The sequence below is a fragment of the Mercenaria mercenaria genome, chromosome 13, assembly GCF_021730395.1.
Source record: "Mercenaria mercenaria strain notata chromosome 13, MADL_Memer_1, whole genome shotgun sequence".
Taxonomy (NCBI): domain Eukaryota; kingdom Metazoa; phylum Mollusca; class Bivalvia; order Venerida; family Veneridae; genus Mercenaria; species Mercenaria mercenaria.
In genome coordinates, this window is record NC_069373.1 from 53,134,260 (window position 1) to 53,161,063 (window position 26,804).

Genomic DNA, 26,804 nt, shown 5'->3' on the forward strand with positions numbered 1-26,804 from the left:
TTATGAAAGTTGGTCAGAATGTTCATCTTGATGATATCTAGGTCAGTTTCGAAACTGGGTCACGTGCCATCAAAAACTAGGTCAGTAGGTCTAAAAATAGAAAAACCTTGTGACCTCTCTAGAGGCCATGTATTTCACAAGATCTTCATGAAAATTGGTCAGAATGTTTACCTTGATGATATCTAGGTCAAGTTCGAAACTGGGTCAACTGCCTTCAAAAACTAGGTCAGTAAGTCTAAAAATAGAAAAACCTTTTGACCTCTCTAGAGGCCATATATTTCAAAAGATCTTCATGAAATTTGGTCAGAACGTTCACCTTGATGATATCTAGGTCAAGTTCGAAACTGGGTCAACTGCCTTCAAAAACTAGGTCAGTAGGTCAAATAATAGAAAAACCTTGTGACCTCTCTAAAGGCCATATTTTTCATGGGAACTGTATGAAAATTGGTCTGAATGTTCATCTTCATGATATCTAAGTCAAGTTTGAAACTGGGTCATGTGCGGTCAAAAACTAGGTCAGTAGGTCTAAAAATAGAAAAACCTTGTGACCTCTCTAGAGGCCATACTTGTGAATGGATCTTCGTAAAAATTGGTCAGAATGTTCATCATGTTGATATCTAGGTCAAGTTCGAAAGTGGGTCACGTGTCTTCAAAAAGTAGCTCAGTAGGTCAAATAATGAAAAAACCTTGTGACCTCTCTAGAGGTTATATTTTTCATAGGATCTGTATGAAAGTTGGTCTGAATGTTTATATTGATGATATATAGGTCAAGTTCGAAACTGGGTCACGTGCGGTCAAACAGTAGGTCTAAAAATAGAAAAACCTTGTGACCTCTCTAGAGGCCATACTTATGAATGGATCTTCATAAAAATTGGTCAGAATGTTCATCATGATGATATCTAGGTCAAGTTCGAAAGTGGGTCACGTATCTTCAAAAAGTAGGTCAGTAGGTCAAATAATGAAAAAACCTTGTGACCTCTCTAGAGGTTATATTTTTCATGGGATCTGTATGAAAGTTGGTCTGAATGTTTATCTTGATGATATATAGGTCAGATTTGAAACTGGGTCAACTGCGATCAAAAACTAGATCAGTAGGTCTTAAAATAGAAAAACCTTGTGACCTCTCTAGAGACCATACCCTTGAATGGATCTTCATGAAAATTGGTCAGAATGTTCACCTTGATGATATCTAGGTCAAGTTTGAAACTGGGTCACGTGCCATCAAAAACTAGGTCAGTAGGTCAAATAATAAAAAACCTTGTGACCTCTCTAGAGGTCATACTTTTCATGGGATCTGTATGAAAGTTGGTCTGAAAGTTCATCTTGATGATATCTAGTTCAAGCTTGAAACTGGGTCAGCTGCGGTCAGAAACTAGGTCAGTAGGTCTAAAATTAGAAAAATCTTTTGACCTCTCTAGAGGCCATATTTTTCAATGGATCTTCATGAAAATTGGTGAGAATGTTCACCTTGATGATATCTAGGTCAAGTTCAAAACTGGGTCACATGAGCTCAAAGACTAGGTCACTATGTCAAATAATAAAAAAACGAAGTCATACTCAAAACTGGGTCATGTGGGAACAGGTGAGCAATTCAGGACCATCATGATCCTCTTGTTTTTCTAGAGTTATGAGCCTTCCTTAATTTCACAAAATAGGCTATTATGAAGACATTAGAAATGTTCAACTCCTCATACACTTTTTAGCTCACCTGAGCAGGTGAGTTTTTGTGATCCATCGTCTGTCGTCCGTCAACATTTAGCTTTTGTATGCAAGGCACTTACACTTAAACCAAAACTAAACACTTGCATTTGATATGCACTTACAGTCAAGTCATGTGTGCCTATTTTTGATATATTTGGAAAGTTGGCAGTGCTTGTCTGGGTTGAAAAAAAACAAAAATAAAAAACATTGACATGGACATGAACTTAAAAGGCGTTTTGTCCATATTGATATTATCCCTACGGAATAACGTTAAGGCTGTATGCACTTATTATGCCCCCCTATGAAGAAGGAGGGGTATATTGTTTTGCAGATGTCGGTCGGTCAGTTGGTCGGTTGGAATGTACACCAATCCGTTTCTGGATGATAACTCAAGAACGCTTGGGCCTAGGATCATGAAAATTGATAGGGAGGTTGGTCATCACCAGCAGATGACCCCTATTGATTTTGAGGTCTGTATGTCAAAGGTCAAGGTCACAGTGACCCTGAATAGTAAAACGGTTTCCGGATGATAACTCAAGAACACTTGGGCCTAGGATCATGAAAGTTGATAGGGAGGTTGGTAATGACCAGCAGATGACCCCTATTGATTTTGAGGTCAGTATTTTAAAGGTCAAGGTCACAGTGACCCTGAACAGTAAAACGGTTTCCGGATGATAACTCAAGAACGCTTGGGCCTAGGGTCACAAAAGTTGATAGGGAGGTTGGTCATGACCAGCAGATGACCCCTATTGATTTGGAGGTCAGTATGTCAAAGGTCAAGGTCACAGTGACCAGGAACAGTAAAATGGTTTCCTGGCAATAACTCTAGAATGCTTGGGCCTAGTGTCAGGAAAATTGATAGTTAGGTTGGCCATGACCAGCAGATGACCCCTATTGAATATGAGGTCATTAGGTCACAGGTCAAGGTCACATTAGCCAGGAACAGTTAAAACGGTTTCTGATCTTCTTGTCCAAAACCATAGGGCCTAGGGCTTTGATATTTGGTATGTAGCAAAATCTAGTGGTCCTCTACAAGATTGTTCAGATTAATTCCCTGGGGTCAAATATGGCCCCACCCCGGGGATCACATGGTTTATATAGACTTATATAGGAAAAAAACTTTGAAAAACCTCTTGTCCAAAACCACAGTGCCTAGGGCTTTGATATTTTGTATATGACATCATCTAGTGGTCCTCTACTAAGATTGTTCAAATTATTCCCCTAGGGTCAAATATGGCTCCGCCCTGGGGGTCACATGGTTTACATAGACATATAGGGAAAAACATTGAAAATCTTCTTGTCCAAACCACAAAGACTATGGCTTTGATATTTTGTAATGTAGCATCATATAGTGGTTCTCTACCAAGTTTGTTCAAATTATCCCTCTAGGGTCAAATATGGCCCCGCCCCAGGGGTCATATGGTTCATATAGACTTATATAGGGAAAAACTTAGAACCTTCATGTCCATAACTTAGATCATTCAAATTTGGACCACATGTATAGTTTTGAGCGGCAAGATGAACCTTGACATGAATTGACCTTGATCTTGACCTAGTGACCTACTTGCAGATTTCTGTAGCTACAGCCTTTAAATTTGGACCTCATGCATAGGTTTGTGTACCGAAAAAAACTTTGACCTTGTTATTGACCTAGTGACCTACTTTCACATTTTTGAAGGTACAGGCTTCAAATTTGGACCACATGCATAGTTTTTTGTTCTCACATTTCTCAAGCTACAGCCTTCAAATTTGAACCACATGCATAGTTTTGTGTACCGAAATGAACTTTGATCTTGAGATTGACATAGTGACCTACTTTCACATTTCTCAAGCTACAGGCTTCAAATTTGGACCGCATGCATATTTTTGTGTTCTGAATTGAAATTTGACATTGATTTTTACCTATTACCTACTTTCACATTTCTCAAGCTACAGCCTTCAAATTTGAAGCACATACATAGTTCTGTCTACCGAAATGAACTTTGACCTTGAAATTGATCTAGTGACCTGCTTTCACATTTCTCAAGCCACAGCTTTCACATTTGGACTACATACACATTGTTTTGTACCGAAATGAAATTTGACATGTATTGATTTTGACCTTGAGCTAGTCTTGAAATTTGGAACATTCAAAAATGGCTCAGTGGATGGCACCAACATCTATTTGTAATCTCTTGTTGATTCGGCTAAACGCTTTCAAGCGTTTGACGAGTCCTTGCTATCGCCCGATTTCTCATTCTTAAATGGCCTTACAACACAGCAAAGTGATGTAGTTCCATTAGATTGTCTCTAATTTCAAAGAGTTCATTGATCGAATGAAGTTCATTTATGTCAATCCTATTTGCTATGACCAATATACGATGTAATCTGTCATATTTATGACTTTTAATTGTGCAATACTCGAATAAAGCCACGTATTTTCTTCCGCGGTAGCTCATTAAGCATAAACACGCATAACGATTCTGCGGGATTTGGTAATACATTTGCGCATATGATTATGGTGACGAATTTTATGCCCTTTTGTCACAAAATAGCAAATATGATGTTCACAAATTCAAATAAAAACTGCATATTAACTTATTAGCCAAATTATCCATTTGTTACCCAGTCCGTTCCAAAAAATAATCTTTAAAATCATTGCGCAAATAACAAATTTATTGCGCTGTGCATTTTATGAATTGCGCAGGCTTACCAAGCTTGCGTAACATCCAGCGAAAGACAAAATATATTTCCAGAACATACTGCTAGTATTTTATTGAGTGGGTACCTCTGAAAGCATTGGAATGTCTCTTATCAAAGAGTTTACCACATCGATGAAATTAAATTATGACAGCTTCATTTTAAATGACCCGAATAAGATATGCAGTACGTTAATTCTTCCGCGAGACTTCGCGGATGAATCCTAACTACATTCTGGACACTTGTCGGCGAACACGCGTGACCTGTTTATAACAACGCTTCTACGACTTCGCGTGGGTTGAATTTTGCAGTTAGTAAACGGATAAATTATCGGAAGAAGAAGCTCTTACTAGTTTGTTTAATTACTACTGATATTAAAAATGATTTTATTTCTTATTTTTCGAGAAATAAACAAATCGACGAAACATTAAATTGTATTTTTAGTTTTTGAAATTGGAAGTAGATCGTCTATGTTTGGCTGCTTTGACGAAACGAAACAACTTTTTTATGAAAAGATTTAAATAAGAGGTAATTTAACCGTAAACTTCAATGTCAGATACTGCCAATTGCTGCTAAATGTCTTCGTATCATCACAATTTGTAAAACATATTGTTGAAACTGGAGAAAAGTGTAATCGTATCCGGATATAATATTTTGGGTAAATATCGAGCTGTGCTATGAAATTTTAACATTCAAGTAACAGACATGATAGATATTATTGTAACAGAAATGATTCTAGGATTTATTTTTATAACGCCTACATATAATCTATATCAGACTCATATTCTAGTCCTGAGGCATGATCTGAAAGTAAAAAGATGAAGTGACAGTCATACTTTGGATATTGTAATACTAGAAAGAATCTAGGTAATATTTAGAAATTGAAACATAAGATTTTCAGTTAAAATCGCACCAAAGGCTGTATCAAGGGTCTACATATTGAAAACTTTCTTGTGGTGATACCCCAAACCCTACTTGCAGGAGGGGGTATCCTCCCACACCCTTCCCCCATATTGACACTTTACAGTTTGATACATTTGCCCTTTTACCACCTGCCGCAATGCCCATTTCAAAATCTGACTGCAATTTAAAGCAACATTTTTATTTCCGCGAACCATTCTTCAATTTTAGAGAAATATATTGCCAATGGGTTTAAATACTTGTATAATGTCAATCAAAGTTTTACTGGGCATCAACCGAATGTTCATTTAATTTACTGTAACAAAATCTCTCTTTAGTTGGGGAAAAAAACTAAAAACAAACTGAAACTGGAAGACTATACGGTCAGTACATCAATCATTAGCCGACTCAGGCCCTTCAGGCCTTTGATTAGGTTAATAGGTTAAAGGTCAAGGTCAGATTAAACCGGAATGGTAGAACTTTTGTTTACAGTGAACATATAATTTCTGTTCCTTGTGCAATTACTGAATGCTTCAAGGGGGGCATTTCATGTTCGGCAAGCTCTTGTTTTGTTATGCACTTGTATATGAATATGCGCTTATTTCCCAGATTAAACAGTATGTAAATGCTGAAAAGTTTGTATATCTAACTTAAAATATGTCAAAATGTTGAATTGATGATCACTTATTACTAAAGGGCACTTATTCAACCTGTATGCAAATAACCATGGAAATATTTCTGTTCAAATTCTTTATTTGTAATTTAATTGTCCTGTTATACAAGTGCTTATATGAGTTTTTATTTACATTTATTGAAAGAAGACAGTATTCCATATAATACTCTAAATATTCATCTCGAATAGGCTTATGAAGAAGCAAAGAAAAGACTGCATTTGGAAACAGAGGACCGTAAGAAGATTGTACCAGAGATACGAAAGAAGTCACGTCAAGATTATTTAAAGAAACGTCATGTTGACAAATTGGAAGAATTGGAGGCTGATGTTCATGATGAGGAATATTTATTTGGAGACCAAAAGTGAGTTTGTTTACTAGATTTATATAATCGTGAAAGAGATTGTCCTGATGTTGGATTACACATGTACTCTGGTTGCATATGTATGGATAGAGAGAAAGGAATTGTCTTAATAATTGAACATACTAAAACGGCTTTCATTTCATGTATATTTACTCAGTATGTTAGTTCAGAAATATCAGTAATATCTTAAATGTAGCACACTGTAATATCTTATTTGTACTAGGTAATATACTTTGCTGCAAGGAACATGGTGTATTATAACAAAATGTAGGTCTTAATTCTTAAAAACGTAAAAGATTGTGTGAGACTTAACTGATACCTGTTGGTATGTTTCATGATTCTACCCTCATTTTTATGCTGTCAAAATGACATTTATGGTTGCCAAAGACACTGTTTTTTAGCTCGACTATTCGAAGAGTAAGTAGAGCTATCCTACTCACTATGGCATCTGCGTCGGCGTCACACCCTGGTTAAGTTTTTCGTACCAGTCCACATTTTGACAAAGTCTTTTGAGATAAAGCTTTGAAATTTTCAACACTTGTTTACCATCACCATGTCCAGTTGTAGGCAAGAGTACATAACTCCATCAAGCATTTCGGTTGAATTATTGCCCCTTTTTGACTTAGAAATCTTACCGCATGGTAGCCTAGTGGTAGAGCGTCCGCTTCGAGTGCGGGAGGTCGTGGGTTCGATCCCCGGCAGCGTCATACCAGAGACGTAAAAAATGGTACTAGTAGCTTCCTCACTTGGCGCTCAGCATTAAGAGGGTAGTGCTAGGACTGGTCAGCCCGGTGTCAGTATAATGTGACTGGGTGGGGTATCATGTCACGTGTCTACGGCGTGATATTCCAGTGAGGCAGCAGTATAAAGTTGGGCATTGTGCTCACTGCTACAAGTAGACACCGTCGTTTATATGACTGAAAAATTGTTGAAAAAGACGTTAAACCCGAACACGCACACACACTTAGAAATCTTGGTTACGTTTTTCGTACCAGTCTACATTTTGTCAAAGTCTTTTGAGATAAAGCTTTGAAACTTTCAACACTTGTTTACCATCACCATGTCCAGTTATAGGCAAGAGTACATAACTCTGTCAAGCATTTTGACTGAATTATGGCCCCTTTTGACTTAGAAATCTTGGTTAAGTTTTTCGTACCAGTTCATATTTTGGCAAAGTCTTTTGAGATAAAGCTTTGAAATTTTCAACACTTGTTTACCATCACCATGTCCAGTTGTAGGCAAGAGTACATAACTCCATCAAGCATTTTGGTTGAATTATTGCCCCTTTTTGACTTAGAAATCTTGGTTAAGTTTTTTGTACCAGTCTACATTTTGACAAAGTCTTTTGAGATAAAGCTTTGAAACTTTCAACACTAAGTCTTGTTTATCATCACCATGTCCAGTTGTAGGCAAGAGTACATAACTCCATTATGGCCCCTTCTGACTTAGAAATCTTGGTTAAGTTTTTCGTACCAGTTTATATTTTGTGTAAAGTGTTTGACATATTATGGCTTTGAAACTTTTATATCTTGTTCAGTATTATAGTCTCTATCAATAGGCAAGAGTACATAACTCTGTCATCTTTTTTGGCTGAATTATGGCCCTTTTTGAACTTGGAAATTGGTTCTGTTTTCATATATGTCCATGTTTTGTCAAGACTATTTGACATATGGCTTTTAAACTTTAAACACTTGTTTATCATTATGATTTCCATCTGTAGACAAGAGTACATAACTCTGACAACTATTTTGGCTGAATTATGGCCCTTTTTGGACTTCGAAATTTTTGTCAAAACTATTTGAACTGTGGCTTTGAAACTTTTAACACTAGTATATCAACATGATTTCCATCTGTAGGCAAGTGTACATAACTCTTTCAACTATTTTGACTGAATTATGACCCTTTTTGGACTTGGAAATTAGTTAAACTTTTCATACAAGTCCATATTTTGCCTAACATATAACTTAATAACATATTTGCCATCATGGTCACACATTGCCACTTAGTGCAAGACTAATTGAAATCCACAGGTACAGGAACATTTTTTGTTTAATCCATTTTTTCTTTTGTCTGTAAATCTATGGAAATATTTTGACCCCATTCTTCAATCAATTCTTCGAATAGTCGAGCGCGCTGTCATCCGACAGCTCTTGTTAGCTCACCTGAGCAGTGCTCAGGTGAGTTTTTGTGATCGCACGATGTCCAGCGTCTGTCAACATTTAGCTTGTGTATGCGATAGAGGCTGTATTTTTCAACTGATCTTCATGAAATTTTGATTATCTTGATGAAATCTAGGCCAAGTTCGAAAATGGGTCATTTGGGATGAAAAACTAGGTCACTAGGTGAAATCAAAGGAAAATATTTTGTATGCCATAGAAGCTTTTTTTTCAATTGATCTTCATGAAATTATGTCAGAATGATTGCCTTGATGATATCTAGGTCAAGTTGGAATATAGGCCATTGCGGATCAAAAACTAGATCACTGGGTCAAATCAAAGAAAAACCTTGTTTATGTGATAGAGACTGTATTCTTCAATTGGTCTTCATGAAATTTGGTCAGAATGATTGCCTTGATGAAATCTAGATCGAGTTTTAATATTGGTCAATTTGGGGTCAAAAAAGAGATCACAAGGTCAAATCAAAGAAAATCCTTGTGTATTCACTAGAGACTGTATTTTTCAATTGATCTTCATAAAATTTGATCAGGATGTTAACCTTTATAAAATCTAGGTCAAGTTTGAATATGGGTTATCTGGGGTCAAAAACTAGATCACTAGGTCATATCTAAAAAAATACTTGTTTAAACTCAAGAGACCGCATTTTTTGGTCCAAGCTGAATGAAAATTGGCCAGAATATTTGTTTCATGAAATCACTAGGTCAAATATGTCTACACTTTTATGGTGTATTTCTCAGGTGAGCGACCTAGGGCCATCTTGTCCCTGTTGTTTATGCAGTCATTCATTTGTGAAATATATCTTCAGACTCACAGAGGAGGAGAAACATGAGCTGGAGTACAAGAAAAAAGTGCTGAAGTTAGCGAAGGAGCACAAGTCAGCTGGCGATATGGAGAAGGTCAACAAATACTTTATACCAAAGGAAGATGAGAAACCCTCTGATAAATACTTCCAGGAAGAGGGACCCAAAGGTAATCTTGCTATATATGCATTTTGTGAAAGATGTAACATGTATCATTAAACCTTTACCTTTATTACTCATTGTGTAGACTACCATGAAATCATTTAATTTAGTGGGCATGATTTCATGGTTTTGGTCAAAACGGCAATTTCCTGGGAATATAAATTCGTGGATTTCAACTTTTGAACATAAAATGAAATGGAATTTTACTTGTTTGTTGGGATTAAATTTGTGGATTGACTCAACCGCAAAGTCCACAAAAATTAGTCCCCCAAGAATATTAATGATTTCACAAAAGTAATAACTTTTGGCCCAACCCATTTGTATGTATTTGAATTTTACATAAGATATTTTGACACTTATTGCATGTGTTTCCTAAATCTTGCATATCTACAGCCTTATTGTACCCCCCGACAACAAAGTTGTAAGGGGGGGTATACTGGTTTCAGGTTGTCTGTCTGTCTGTCCGTCCATCTGGCCGTCTGTCCGTAGATGCAATCTTGTGCGCACCATCTCTCCTTATCCCCTTGACAGAATTTAATGAAACTTCACACAAGTGATCAGTACCAACAGTAGTTGTGCATGGGGCATGTTAGGTTCTTTTAGAAAAAAAATTTGCAGAGTTGTGGGACTTTGTTTTTTTGTTACTATACTATATACATAGACACAATCTTGTGCGCACCATCTCTCCTCATCCCCTTGACACAATTTAATGAAACTTCACACAAGTGATCAGTACCAACAGTAGTTGTGCATGGAACATGTTAGGTTCTTTTAGAAAAAAAAATTGCAGAGTTATGGGACTTTGTTTTTTTGTTACTATACTATATACATAGACACAATCTTGTGCGCACCATCTCTCCTCATCCCCTTGACAGAATTTAATGAAACTTCACACAAGTGATCAGTAACAACAGTAGTTGTGCATGGGACATGTTAGGTTCTTTCAGAAAAAAAATTTGCAGAGTTATGGGACTTTGTTTTTTTGTTACTATACTATATACATAGACACAATCTTGTGCGCACCATCTCTCCTCATCCTCTTGACACAATTTAATGAAACTTCACACAAGTGATCAGTAACAACAGTAGTTATGCATGGGGCATGTTAGGTTCTTTCAGCGACAAAAATTGCAGAGTTATGGGACTTTGTTTCTTGTTAACATACTATGTACATACAGTCTGCATATGCAATTTTGTGCCTGCCTAATCTACTAAACCCTTGCACACAATTTAATGAAACTTCACACAAGTGATCAGTACCAACCCTAGTTGTGCATAATGCATGTTACATTCTTTTAGATAAATATTCTGCATTGTTATGGGACTTTGTTTTTTGTTACTATACTGTATACATACAGTCTATATATACATACAGTCCACATAATTATGCAATCTTGTGTGCGTCAAATTGCAATGTACTGTGTCAGTGCATGCGGGGGGGTACATTCATCACCTTTAGTGATAGCTCTAGTTCATTTTTGTAAATATTTCAAGCATAGAAAACACAATAATAAATAAAAAGGGGACATAGAACTTCAAGCTTGAAAGCAGACTGATCCTGGTATGTACATCTTACGAATTTTTCAATCGGGTCTGCTACCTCTTGACAGTCAAAGTCCGTCAATTGGATGTCATGAGAATTGAGGCAACTATGTCTGTCACAAGTCATGAACCAAGCAAGTTTCTTAGACATATATAACTAGATGTATGTGTCTTCAACCTAAACATGACAAAGAGATGTAGACGAACTTCTATGGAAACAGTGCCACTTTGGTGCAAATGCCTTTTTAGCTCGACTATTCGAAGAATAGGGGAGATATCCTACTCGCCCCGGCGTCGGCATTTGCGTGAGCGTCACACAAATGTTAAAGTTTGCGTATCACCCCAAATATTTTCAAAGTCCTTTGAGATATTGTTTTGATATTTTGCATACTTGTTTACCATCATGACCCCAGTCTGTAAAAAGGAGGAGGCAACTCTTTCAAGCATTTTGACTGAATTATGGCCCCTTTTCGACTTAGAATATGCTTATTGTAATGTTATAGTTTTACTCATAGCTTATATTATATCAAATCAAAGGAAAAGCTTGTTATCCCCCGACGAAAGTCGGAAGGATATAGTTTTGGCATTGTCCGTCCGTCTTTCTGTCCGTCCTTCCGTCCGTCCGGAGCCATATCTAGGAAATGGTTGGGAATATTTATATAAAACTTCATATACATGTTCACCACTAGGAGTTTTTGCAGCCCACCAAGTTTCAGTCAGATTGCCCTTGTAACACCAGAGTTATGGCCCTTAGAAGTTTCTAGTGTTAACTATATAGGGTACTATAAATATGGCAATTTCTGCATCATAACTTTTGATATATTTGACCTAGAACTATGAAACTTAGACTTTAGATCACCATAATGTGGTTGTGTACACACAATTTCGTTCAGATTTATTTTATAAATTAAGAGTTATTGCCCTTTAATTGTATAAAAATCCACATATTTGTACATAACAAACTTACCATTTGGTAGAATTTCATTAAATTTCTTTCATTCTTTTCCCTGAACATTTATTGTAAACATGTGAAGTTGTGTACCCACACCTGGTCACCCCCTTACCTTGATCACACTCCCCCCCCCCCCCCCCCCCCAAACCCCACACAAAAAAAAAAAAAATAAAAAATTCCTTATTTTAGATTTTTTTCAAACAAACGTCATATACATGTACATGTTCACCACTATGAGGTTATGGGGCCCATCAAGTTTCAGTCAGATTGCCCAAGTAACACCAGAGTTATGGTCCTTAGAAGTTTCTAGTGTTAACTTTATAGGGTACTATAAATATGGCAATTTCTGCATCATAACTTTTGATATATTTGACCGAGAACTATGAAACTTAAACAGAATTTAGAGCACTATAATGTGGTTGTGCACACACAATTTCGTACGGATTTCTTTTGTAACTTCAGAGTTATTGCCCTTTAATTGTATAAAAATCCACATATTTGTACATAACAAACTTACCATTTGGCAGAATTTCATTAAATTTCTTTCATTACTTTTCCCTGAACATTTACTATTGACATGTGAAGTTGTTCACCCACACCTGGTCACCCACTTGCCTTGGTCAAACCCCCTTCCCCTCCCAACCCCCCTCCCCCCATGCCTTATTTTAGATTTTTTTCAAACCTTCCATGAATATTTATCAACATGCAAGTTGTACCATTCCCCAACCTCGCATTTCAATTAACTGCATTTAATTTTAAAAGCTAAGCTTATTACAGTAAGCATATCCCATTCAAAATAAATTCTTTAGTCAGGATCAAAGTGTCACACATTTATTATGTACTCTTTAATTAAACATTTGTTTTCTGTTAAATTGATTTTGACTAATGAAATTATTTGCTTCTTATTAATATCCTTAACTTTTTGCCGGATATATTTTTTTGCCATTCCTCACCACAAACCCTTTCGGCGGGGGATACCAATTCATCGAATTTGCTTGTTAACAATGTAGAGGCCACATTTATGACTGTATCTTCATGAAACTTAGTCAGAATGTTAATCTTGATGTTCTTTAGGTCAAGTTCAAATCTGGGTCATATGGGGTCCAAAACTAGGTCACCAGGTCAAATCAAGGAAAAGCTAGTGAACACTTTTGGTGCCACATTTATGACCATATCTTAATGAAATTTGGTCAGAATGTTTAACTTGATGATCTATAGTTCACGTTCAAACCTAGGTCAGATGGGGTAAAAAACTAGGTCACTAGGTCAAATCAAAGGAAAAGCTTGTTAACACTGTAGAGGCCACATCTATGACTGTATCTTCATGAAACTTGGTCAGAATGTTAATCATAATGATCTTTAGGTCAAGTTCGAATCTGGGTCATGCGGGGTCAAAATCTAGGTCACCGGGTCAGATCAAAGGAAAAGCTTGTTAACACTGTAAAGGCCACATCTATGACTGTATCTTCATGAAACTTAGTCAGAATGTTAATTTTGATGATCTTAAGGTCAGGTTTGAATCTGGGTCATGTGGGGTAAAAGACTAGGTCACCTGATCAAATCAAAGAAAAAGCTAGTTATCACTTTTAAGGCCACATTTATGACCTTATCTTAATGAAACTTGGTCAGAATGTTAATCTTGATGATCTTTAGGTCAGTAGGTCAGGTGAGCAATACAGGGCCTGCATGGCCCTCTTGTTTTCCAATATCAGCATTATGACATTATGGAAGGTGATATTATTTAGCATGGTATTTAAAACTGATTTCACGTATGAACATATATATAATTTATATTTTTGTGTCCCCCATGAGTGGTGGGTGCATATAGATTTGGTCTTGTCCGTGCGTGCGTCCATCCGAAGTTCGTGACGCGCCTAGCTCATAAAGAATTTGATATAAATTGATAAAACCTTGCATGAGTCTTTATCATGATATGAACATGCGCACCTCCTATTTTTCGTCTGGTATCGCCCCCTATTTTTAGCTCACCTGTCACATAGTGACAAGGTGAGCTTTTGTGATCACCCTTTGTCTGTCGTCAGTCCGTGAGTCCGTGCGTGCGTGCGTGCGTGCGTCAACAATTTGTCTGCACGATAGTGGTTTCATTTATGATTTGACTTTTACCAAACTTGCACACAACTTGTATCACCATAAGATCTTGGTTCCTTTCTGGAACTGGCCAGATTCACTTATGGGTTCCAGAGTTATGGTCCCTGAAAGGCCCAAAATTAGCTGTTTTGACCTTGTCTGCACAATAGCAGCTTTATTTATGATTTGACTTTTACCAAACTTGCACACAACTTGTATCACCATAAGATCTTGGTTCCTTTCTTGAACTGTCCAGATTCACTTATGGGTTCCAGAGTTATGGTCCCTGAAAGGCCCAAAATTAGCTGTTTTGACCTTGTCTGCACAATAGCAGCTTTATTTATGATTTGACTTTTACCAAACTTGCACACAACTTGTATCACCATAAGATCTCGGTTCCTTTATGGAACTTGCAAGATTCCTTTATGGGTTCCAGTGTTATGGCCCATGAAGGGGTCAAAATTAGTTATTTTGACCTTGTCTGCACAATAGCAGCTTCATTTATGATTTGATTTTAACCAAACTTGCACAAAACTTGTGTCACCATAAGATCTTGGTTCCTTTCTTGAATCGGCCAGATCCGGTAATGGGTTCCAGAGTTATGGCACTGATAGGGCCGGAATTAGCTATTTTGACCTTGTCTGCACAATAGCAGCTTCATTTATGATTTGAATTCAATCAAACTTGCACAAAACTTGTGTCACCAAAAGATCTTGGTTCCTTTCTTGAATCGGCCCTGGTTATTTTACTCTTGTCCGCACTCTAAGTCGAACATTTCTCATCCGATCTTCACCAAACTTGAACAAAATGTGTTTGACCATGAGACCTCAGCCAAGATCGATAACTAGGCAAATCGGTCCAGGCATTTTAGAGTTACGGCCCTTGAATTACCGAAAAAATCCGTCTGTTAACTCTTGTCCGCTCTCTAAGTCGAACATTTCTCATCCGATCTTCACCAAACTTGAACAAAATGTGTTTGGCCATAAGACCTTACCCATGTTCGATAACTAGCCAAATCCGCCCAGGCACTTTTCATTTATGGCCCTTGAATTACTGATTGGATCCACTCATCTAGACCATCTAATTGGATCCACTTGTCTAAAACGTCTAGAGTAACTAAAATTTTTCATCATCTAAGGGGCAGTTGTGGGAGACATGCGCTTTTCTCAAAAGCATCTCTAGTTTATGATTTGATTTTAACCAAACTTGCACACAACTTGTATAACCATAAGATCTCCATTCTTTTTTATACGCCCGCAGGGACGTATTATGTTATCGCCTCGGTGTCCATCTGTCTGTCTGTCTGTGTGTTGGTTAGCAATTTCCCTTCTGCTCTGTAACTCTTGAACCCCTTGATGGATTTTAGAGAAACCTGACAGAAATGTTCACTCATTGAAAGGATGTGCAGAGTGCATGTTTTGGATGGCTAAATTCAGTGTCAAGGTCACACTTAGGGGTCAAAGGTTATACGATTTTGTTTTATGTGAATATTGCTCTGCATTTGTGTTGCATTGCAGTGCTCTTGTTTTTATTTGGCAGATCCTTCTTTTGTTTGCTTACAATATTTTTTTTAGCTCACCTGTCACATAGTGACAAGGTGAGCTTTTGTGATCACCCTTCGTCCGTCGTCAGTCCGTGCGTGCATCCGTCAACAATTTCTTGTCTGCACAATAGTGGTTTCATTTATGATTTTATTTTAACCAAACTTGCACACAACTTGTATCACCATAAGATCTCGGTTCCTTTCTTAAACTGGCCAGATCCCATTTGGGTTCCAGAGTTATGGCCCCTGAAAGGGCCAAAATTAGCTATTTTGACCTTGTCTGCACAATAGCAGCTTTATTTATAACTTGAGTTTTACCAAACTGGCACACAACTTGTATCACCATAAGATCTTGGTTCCTGTCTTGAACTGGCCAGTTTCCGATATGGGTTCCAGAGTTATAGCCCCTGAAAGGGCCAGAATTAGCTATTTTAACCTTGTCTGCACAATAGCAGCTTCATTTATGGTTTGATTTTAACAAAACTTGCACACAACTTGTTTCACTATAAGATCTTGGTTCCTTTCTTGAACTGGCGAAATTCCGTTATGGGATCCAGAGTTATGGCCCCTGAAAGGGCCAGAATTAGCTATTTTGACCTTGTCTGCACAATAGCAGCTTCGTTTATGATTTGAATTTAATCAAACTTGCACAAAACTTGTGTCACCATAAGATCCCGGTTCCTTTTTTAAACCGGCCAGATCCCTTAATGGGTTCCAGAGTTATGGCCCCTGAAAGGGCCAAAATTAACTATTTTGACCTTGTCTGCACAATAGCAGCTTCATTTATGATTTGATTTTAACCAAACTTGCACACAACTTGTATTACCACAAGATCTTGGTTCCTTTCTTGAACTGGCCAGATTCCGTCATGGGTTCCAGAGTTATGGCCCCTTAAAGGTCCAAAATTGGCTATTTTGGCTTTTGCAGCCATATAGATACTTCGTTTATGGTTTTATTTGATACAAACTTCCAAAATATCTTCAACAACAATAAATCTTGGATTCCATGACAAATCAGATCCAATTGTAGCTTCCAGAGTTATTTTATATCTGATTACCTCCCCTGATTGTAATCTAAATGGATTTATATCAGTAAGTACTTATAGGACTTATTTGAAATTTCATTATTGTCATTAGTTGGACTGAGCCAATCAGGGTAGATAACTATGGACTGATTTTATGTCAAATTACCTCCCTTTATTTCAAATTAAAATGGGTATATCTCCGTAACTAATGAAGATACTGATCTGAAATTTCATTTATGTCAACAGATTTATTTGGCAGATCCTTCTTTTGTTCACTTACAATAATTTTTTTTTAATTACTTCCCTTTTATGTTACTATAAATAGCTTATTTCTAGTAACTTTTTTATTATTGGCCGTAGGGAAAAACCGAGACCAATTTTCTGTGGTACAACATGGATGGTACCTCCAATTTTTAGGTGTATTTAGACATATCTGTACATTGTAAGAATTTTTTTTCTTTTTGGTTAAATTTCTTCACTTTGTTGTTCCTGTCCTTTGTGGACTTAGATATTTTTTCTGAGGACCTTCTTGTCCTCAAGTGCAATGATAACAGGTGAGCGATATAGGGCCATCATGGCCCTCTTGTTTTATTACTTTCCTTTTATGTTACTATAAATAGCTTATTCAGTAACTTTTTTATTATTGGCCATAGGGAAAAACTGAGACCACTTTCCTGTGGTACAACATGAATGGTACCTCCAATTTTTAGCTCGACTTTTTGAAGAAAATGTGAGCTATTGCACTTGCCCCGGCGTTGGCGTCGGCCGTCGGCGTTGGCATCGCCGTTGGTTAAAGTTTTTGATAAAAGTCAAATATCTCTGTTACTTTCAAAGCTATTGACTTGAAACTTAAAGTAGATATTAACTATCAAAGTCTACACCAGGAGAAACAATCCCCATTACTCTGATTTGAATTTTGACAGAATTGTGCCCCTTTTTAACTTAGAATTTTTGGTTAAAGTTTTTGATAAGTCAAATATCTCTGTTACTGTCAAAGCTATTGACTTGAAACTTAAAATATTTATTTACCATCAAAATCTACACCAGAAGAAACAATTCCCACAACTCTGATTGAATTTTGACAGAATTACACCCCTTTTTAGCTCGACTTGTCGAAGAAAATGTAGAGCTATTGCACTCGCCCGGCGTTGCCGTCGCCGTTGGTTAAAGGTTTTGATAAAGTCAAATATCTCTGTTACTATCAAAGCTATTGACTTGAAACTTAAAATAGGTATTGACTATCAAGGTCTACAGCAGGGGAAACAATCCCCATAACTCTGATTTGAATTTTGACAGAATTATGCCCCTTTTTAACTTAGAATTTTTGGTTAAAGTTTTTGATAAAGTCAGATATTTCTGTTACTGTCAAAGCTATTGACTTGAAACTTAAAATACTTATTTACCATCAAAATCTACACCAGAAGAAACAATCCCCATAACTCTAATTGAATTTTGACAGAATTATGCCCCTTTTTAACTTAGACTTTTTTGTTAAAATTTTTGATAAAGTCAAATATCTCTGTTACTATCAAAGCTTTTGACTTGAAACTTAAAATAATTATTTACCATTAAAGTCTTCACCAGGAGAAACAATCCCCATAACTCTGATTTGAATTTTGACAGAATTATGCCCCTTTTTAACTTAGAATTTTTAAAATAAAATTTGATAAAGTCAGATATCTCTGTTAATTTTGACAGAATTATGTCCCTTTTTAACTAGGAATTTTTTTACTGGCAAAGCTCTAATTCAGACTCAAGCACTGAGAAAAGTCGAGCGCGCTGTCTTATGGACAGCTCTTGTTAACTTAGAATTTTTTGATAAAAATTTTGATAAAGTCAAATATCTCTGTTACTATTAAAGCTTTTGACTTGAAACTCAAAATAGTTATTTTCTATCAAAGTCTACACCAGGAGACACAATTCCCATAACCCTGATTTGAATTTTGACAGAATTTTGTCCCTTTTTAACTTGAATTTTTTTTTACTGGCAAAGCTCTAATTCAGAGTCAAGCACTGAGAAAAGTCGATCGCGCTGTCTTACGGACAGCTCTTGTTATACCACAGTCACACATATGGTGCAAATAGATACGTCTAGCTACGGATAGAAACGTAGTAATTCGTATCGATCCGTACCTGAGCAGTACGGATTGGTACGAATTGCTACTTTAAGGTACGGCTCAGTTATGTATCAATACGGAGAGATACAGATTACTACATTTCTATCTGTGGCTAGACGTAGCTATCCGCGCCGTATGTGTGACTGGGGTATTAGGTGTATTTTGACATATCTGTACCTTGTAAGAATTTTTTTTTTTTTTGGTTAAAGCAATGGTACTCGGATGAGCGATATAGGGCCATCATGGCCCTCTTGTTAGAGTTATAGCCCCTGAAATAGTCAAAAATGCACATTTTCACCTTGTGACACACCTAGCTCAAAAAGTATTTGATATGTAGATTCATGAAACCTTGCATGAGTCTTTGTTTTACCTCCCACCAGATTCTAGCCCTTTCATTGGTTGAGTATTGTCACGTGGTTGCCTTCTATATTTCTACAGAGGGTCAGTGGGGTGACCCTATATGAGAATTGCAATTCAAAATGGCGAAAAATTAAAACAATAAAATAAAGTTGTTGTTGAGTTAAGGCAAAATATTTCTTCTTTAATTTTGATTTAACATTTAAATTTTAAGGTTGACTATTCAATGAATGAGGGAGCTATCCTACTTGCCCGGGAGAAGTAATTAAGTGGTCGATAAAACAAATCAATTATTATGTCTCCCCCCACCCCCCCCCCCCCCACACCCTCTGGGGGAGACATATTGTTTTTGCCATGTCCGTCCGTCCGTACATCACACTTCATTTCCGAGCAATAACTGGAGAACCATTTGACCTAGAACCTTCAAACTTAATAGGTTGGTAGGGCTTACGGAGGGGACGACCCGTATTGTTTTTGGGGTCACTCCGTCGAAGGTCAAGGTCACAGGGGCCTGAACATGGAAAACCATTTCCGATCATTAACTTGAGAACAACTTAACCCTGAATGATTGGTCAAGCAGAGTAGATGACCCCTATTGATTTTGGGGTCACTCTATTGAAGGTCAATGTCACAGGGGCCAGAACATTGAAAACCATTTCCGGTCAGTAACTTGAGATCCACTTGACCCAGAATGTTGAAACTTCATAGGATGATTAAACATGCAGAGTAGATGATCCCTATCGATTTTTGGGTCACTCTGTTAAAGGTCAAGGTCACAGGAGCCTGAACATGGAAAACAATTTCTGATCAATAACTTGAGAACCACTTGACCAAGAATGTTGAAACTTCATAGGATGATTGAACATGCAGAGTAGATGACCCCTATTGAATTTTGGGTCAGTCTATTAAAGGTCAAGGTCACAGGGACCTAGTCATGTAAAATCATTTCCGGAAAATAACTTGAGAACCACTTGATCTAGAATGTTGAAACTTAATAGGATGATTGGACATGCAGAGTAGATGACCCCTATTTATTTTGGGGTCACTTGATCAAAGGCCAAGGTCACAGGAGCCTGAACAGTGACTTGAGAACCACTAGGCCAAGAGTGTTGAAACTTAGCGGGATGACTGGACATGCCGAGTAGATGATCCCTATTGCAGCCAACCATCAGTATCTCTTTGACTTTCGCTCCTGACCCCTATTGACTTCTTGCCTATAGGACTTTGCATTGGGGGAGACATGCGCTTTTTTACAAAAGCAATTTTAGTTGGGTTTGTTATTGACCCTCTACGGAAATACGTAGGGTCAGTATGCTTTATAGAGGGCGAGGTGAAGCCGAGCTCCCTATAAAGCATACTGAGTATTACTGACCCTACATATTTCCGTAGAGGGTCAGTAACAAACCCAATAATTAATATTATTATGATATAAACTTGTGCACCTTATATTTTTGGTATGGCTCCACCCCCTATTTTCAGAGTTATGCCCACTGAAATAGTAACACACTGGATAACCGGCTATCCTGACGCCCGCTGGAAATGTAACCCAGCTGGAAATGTCACCCAGCTGTAAATTGGTAGGTAAAGGTTTTCATTTATTTCTATTAAAAGGAAGCCAATTCTTGCAAATCAACTTGACAGTTTTGTCAAGGAATGACCATGGCTTACATTTACAATTTCTGGGCCAAAAATGATCATTACGTTTTGAGTAGGGATGGGAACGAATACTGAAATCAATATTCGAATATTCGGTTTGCCATATTCGGTTATTTTTAATGGAAGCTTTAAATTCTTATTAAGTGATTGGCATATACACAACGTATTCATTTGTTTAAAGCGTGGATCATCATAAATAAGGTCAAAAAATGTTTGTTTCGGATAACCCGATCTTACATAGCAAAACCCGCCGATCCTAGCGTTTTATTTCACGATTCTGTCAATATAATCATGACCATATTTAACTAATTCAGTGTTTTAGCTTCAAAATGATACAAAAAATCAAAACGATTATAATTTAGACCGTCGCAATTTTATCTAAATATAGCAGGTTGCCCCATTTAAACACATGACGCGCTGTTGTATTTCCGCCGCCATTTTGAAAAATTTCAATCGGCGTGTAAAAATCGTCGTGTAAAATGCAAGTAAGGCAGACTTAAACCTCCTTCAACATGAACTTATGCATCAGTCATATGTTTTTCTTGATTTTATTATTAACTACTTCAATTTTTAATTCGAATACGGCCGATTGGGGATGAAAACCGATTCTGCGGATGGTCTGAAACGTCGTACAAAATATTGTGAAAAAATCGACAATATCTACAAGTTTGGTATTGTTTTCGAAAAAAAAATTCTACAACTTGTTACATAAAACAGGTGCCAATAAAAATGAACAAAAGATAAAAATATATCACATTTGCGCCTAATACAAACTGTTAATCCGTAGCGATGACCCCAGGTAATTATGCATTGCAATTTTCTTGTTAATTGGACATCTTTTGACATGCATCTGACACAATGACGGCTGTTGCAAACTGTTAATCCATAACGATGGCCCCTGCCAATTATGCATTGCTATTTTCTTGTTAATTGGACATCTTTTGATACGCGATAAACTAACATGACATGGTTTTATTCTGTAGAATTAGCATGCTCATATTGCCTAAAATCAATGATATTAATTTTGAAAAAAATAATTACAATAATTTATGAATATTCGAATTTGATTTTCATATTCGAATATTCGACCGATTTTCGAATGTTCGAATATTCGAATATTCGTTCCCATCCCTAGTTTTGAGATATTCGCTAACAGTCTCTTCAGTTTGAAAAAATTGAGCAAAAGTCCAAAGTTTTGCACCAATTGTTTTGTTTATGAACAGTCTGTGAAAACTTTTATTATCTGGTTTAATAGATGAGTCCTTTTGAAACACCTGTGTAAAGTTTACGGGTTCTATGTTATTCCTGAAAAAGTATATTAGCAGTTCAATAGGCATGGTTGGAAAAAAAAAAGACTGTCGAAAACGGCCGCTAGTGCTGTCATTGAACTCGGATGTTAACATTTATAGACTATCCATTAACTCCGATGATTTTGAATACTTTTGTATGTAAAAAGTATTACTGGCAGTGATTTGACGGAAACGTAATATTTTTAAAAATGGCACTTTCATTTCAAGAGGCTTTATGGCTATATTCCTTCACATTCAAGCTGAATTTTAACCTAGTTCACGCATTCTTGCCATTTTTCCGCCATGCGAAAGCCAACCATATATTTTTTTGCAGTTACACTGAAGCAATGTAGTACATATTGCCATTTTGCCAGCTTTTGATGGTGGAGGAAAACCACTACAGGTGCCTCCGGGCTACTACAGAAAGTAATTTCACCATGGGTTTTGCAAGTGCAAATGATTGCTTCTGGCCGTCAGTCCTTTGAATTTCGTTTGAAGAATTCAATATCTTTAATTAATCTCAAATGCACGTTCTTGTTTTGAAGTATTCTTAGTGGGGTGCTTGATAGGTGTATAATCTTATTTGCTCATACATAGTTATTTAATTGCTCCTAATGTAAATCTGCCATTTTGTTTTATTCATAAATACCTTTTCAATGAAAACCAGTTTATTATGTCTCCCACCACACAGTGGTGTGGGAGACATACTGATTTACTCCAGTCTGTGTGTGTGTGTGTGTGTGCGTCACAAAGCTTGTCCGCACTCAAAGTCGAACATTTCTCATCCGATTTTCACCAAACTTGAACAAAATGTGTTTGACCATAAGACCTCGGCCAAGTTCGATAACTAGCCAAATCGGTCCAGGCGTCTTGGAGTTACGGCCCTTGAATTACCAAAAATCGGTCTTTTTACTCTTGTCCGCACTCTAATTCGAATGTTTCTCATCCAATCTTCACCAAACTTAAACAAAATGTTTTTGACCATGAGACCTCAGCCAAGTTCGATAACTAGCCAAATCGGTCCAGGCATTTTGGAGTTACGGCCCTTGAATTATCGAAAAATTGGCCTTTTTACTCATGTCCGCACTCTTAATCGAACATTTCTCATCCGATCTTCACCAAACTTGAACAAAATGTGTTTGACCATGAGACCTCGGCCAAGTTCGATAACTAGCCAAATCGGTCCAGGCATTTTAGAGTTACGGCCCTTGAATTACCGAAAAAATCTGTCTGTTTACTCTTGTCCGCACTGTAAGTCGAACATTTCTCATCCGATCTTCACCAAACTTGAACAAAATGTGTTTGGCCATAATACCTTACCCAGGTTTGATAACTAGCCAAATCCACCCAGGCACTTTTGATTTATGGCCCTTGAATTACTGATTGGATCCACTCATACAGACCATCTAATTGGATCCACTCATCTAAAACATCTAGAGAAACTAACATTTTTCATAGGGGCAGTTGTGGGAGACATGCGCTTTTCTCAAAAGCATCTCTAGTTTATGGTCTAAAACTGCAAGTTGTTGATGTATAGAGGCAAACGATTGAAAACGATTGTTTCAAATCTAAATAAGCAGAACTTTGCAAAATGTCACATGACTGTTAATCAGTTATTTCTTAACATGGCAGCCACATGTAGCTTTAATCAACATATAACAAGGTAGATCGGAACTCTTCTTTGCTTGTTTACGATCTTACACAGTCAGCTATCAAATAAAACCACATGAAAAGAAAAGTTCTACTATATGACACAATATATTTGAAATTTTGTCTATGCATGTAGGAATTGCCAGTCTGACACAAAATACTTATTTATAGCTCTGTGTTAGATTTTTTTTTTGTTATACTGACATTGGAGGTAGTCATTAATGAATGGGCCTCACTGATACTTGTATCATTGGTAACACATGTTTGAAGTTTAAAAATCAATACTTAAAACTCAGTCCATGCATGTAGAATCAGAGCCCGGACAAGACACTGTGGGCAGACGGACGGACAAACAGACGAAAGGAACAAAGGACAATAATAATGAAATCAACCAGAATTACTCGACATGGCAATAAGGACCATACATAAGTATATACAAACTGTTTACTGACTGCAAGTATACACATTTTACACAAGTGAAAGATGAATTCAAAGAAATTGCAAAAACACAGACAGACTAAACAGATACAAAATATTCATAAAGAAGAGACACTACGGGGCATATAACATGTCTACAAGACAGTTTTTTTACTTTTATACAGCTGTATTCTCGATAGCCGACAGCTGACTTCAACAACTGCCTATTTCAAATACAGTGGCTGTTTTCGACAGTCTTTTTTTCTTGACCATGCCTATCTAATGGCTAATATACTTTTTCAGGAATAACGTAGAACACGGAAACTTCACACAGGTGTTCGGAAAGGACATATCCGTTAAACCAGATGATGAAAGTTTTCACAGGTTGTTCATAAACAAAACAGTTTGCGCAAAACTTTGGATTTTTGCTTGATTTTTCAAACTGAAGAAACTGTTAGCAAATATCTCAAAACGTAATGATCGTTTTTGGCCCAGAAATTGTAAATGTAAGCCATGGTCATTCCTTGACAAAACTGTCAAGTTGATTTGCAAGAATTTGCTTCGTTTTAATAGAAATAAATGAAAAACTTTACCTACCAATTTACAGCTGGGTTACATTTCCAGCGGGCTTCAGGATAGGGGGTTATCCAGTGTTAGTAAAAAATTAACATTTTCACCTTGTGACAAGCCTAGCTCAAAAAGTAATTCATATAAATTGATTAAATCTTGTATGAGTCTTTATCATGATATGAACTTGTGCACCTCATACTTTTGGTATGGCTCCGCCTCCTATTTTTAGAGTTATGGCCCCTGAAATAGTAAAAAATGCACATTTTCACCTTGTGACGTACCTAGCACAAAAAGTATTTTATATATTAAATTGATTAAACCTTGTATGAGTCCTTCATAACTAAGTTTATACTTTATTTAGAAATTCATGAAAATGATAATGCAAAAATCACTTTCCTTAAATAATTACTGTTTATAAGTTACAGCTAGACCCATAGAAAGTGGATATATTAGGCAGGAAACTGAATGCTATGCCGATTCTTCTCCTTAAATTCCTCAACTTCTCCCTAAATTCTGTGGAGAAGAGTCACTTCTCCCTAAAATTTTGACCTAGGATGATCCCTGTTTTGTATCATCAGCGAAGAGTTTTGATGCGCAGCTTAGAGCATCTGGTAAGTCATTGGATAAAGATTAGAAACAAAACCAGTCCTAATGCATCTGATGTTCTGTAACTGAAAGTTATTTCGATTTTATATTGAAACAAACAAATATCCTATCTACAATACATATTTTATGTCTTTTAGGCCCTAATTATGAACAGTTGAAATGGGAGCAAGAGCATATTGGGGCAGCACTCATGACATTTGGGGCCAAAGATTCCAAACAGAAAGCAAAAGAGAAAAACAAAGTGAAAGAATACGATGTAATCATGGACAAGGAGATTGAATTTGTCCAAGCCTTACAGATGCCGGATACCATCACTGAAAAAGTTAGATATTTAACTCATTAGCATAGAAATAATAGTGCAATTAGTCATAAAATTGAGCCTATGGTATAAATTTACTGGCATTCATTGTTTGTCTCAAAAGACGCATGATCAACATTTATTCTGACATTGTTTGCATTATCAAGGTTTTCCCAAAATTATGTCCAAGAAAGCAAAATATATCACACAGTGGCATCCAAGTCTGTCTAGAAAAGGTTTTGATTTATTTGGTATTTTCACTGTTTTTGCATTTCAGCATCAAATTAATAAATCTTTCAAAGTTCTAAGAACATAACATTGATGCCATCAATGTTATGTTCTTAGAACTTTGAAAGATTTAAAATGTATAATATGCTCAAGATTAAAAAAACCAACTGAGTTTGTTATCATGTTTCATCATGCAGCCTATCCTTTGGTCAATTTCAAGACTGCTCCAAAGCAACCATTTGTGTACTTGGTCCAAGGTCATAAAGCTTTGTACTTAAACCTGTCTTAAATCTCCAGGCATCTAGTTGGTTGTTGCTTAGCATAAGCTTGAAGTTGACCAATGGTAAGATTGCATTCTAAGACTGGATTACAAACAAAAGTTTTATGAGCTTGGATCCTGGAGTGATAAAATTTCAAGCTAAGCTTTTAAGGATGATATTCATGTGACTAATTTGGTTTTGTTTTCAGGGCAGGAAAGAACAAGAGATGTCTGAATCACAGAAGAAGAAGTTGTCGATCAAAGAAACACAGAGAAATTTACCTATATATCCATTTAAACAAGGTTTACTGGAGGCTGTGGAACAGTTCCAGGTCCTCATAATTGAGGGAGAGACTGGGTCAGGAAAAACTACACAAATACCTCAATATCTGTATAAAGCTGTAAGTTGCTCAAAGACTTATGCTTTCTATACTTAGGGATAAATCCTGAATTGAAAAGTAATTGTCCTAATCAGCCATTCCTGTTCGAATGATAACTGAATATGATTATGAAAATTCAGTAGTATGGCATTGGGAAGTAACTGGTCTTATCCATGCTCCATATAAAGGTAAATCCTTTCCATTCTACAAAATTGTAAGTAGCGTAGATACCCATGTATAATGCGCAGCTTTTTGACCCCCGGGACCACCCCCGAATCGTGGGTGCGCATAATACACAGGTATAGACAATTTTCCAACTTCAGAACAAGTTTGTTACCGATGTTTGCCATTTTGGTAAAGGGAAACTACTCCCC

At 36.8% G+C, this 26,804-nt stretch overlaps 1 protein-coding gene across 9 annotated transcripts in view; it reads left to right on the plus strand.

Moving 5' to 3' along the window:
* Window positions 1-26,804, plus strand: part of LOC123530508 (pre-mRNA-splicing factor ATP-dependent RNA helicase DHX16-like) — a 213,701-nt gene that overhangs the window by 87,219 nt on the left and 99,678 nt on the right. For all 9 annotated transcript variants that reach the window (XM_053521852.1, XM_053521853.1, XM_053521854.1 and 6 more), the window contains 4 exons: window positions 6,143-6,315; window positions 9,298-9,461; window positions 25,403-25,587; window positions 26,260-26,451. In XM_053521852.1, the coding sequence (XP_053377827.1) occupies window positions 6,143-6,315; window positions 9,298-9,461; window positions 25,403-25,587; window positions 26,260-26,451 (714 nt within the window). The remainder of the gene's footprint in view (window positions 1-6,142; window positions 6,316-9,297; window positions 9,462-25,402; window positions 25,588-26,259; window positions 26,452-26,804) is intronic.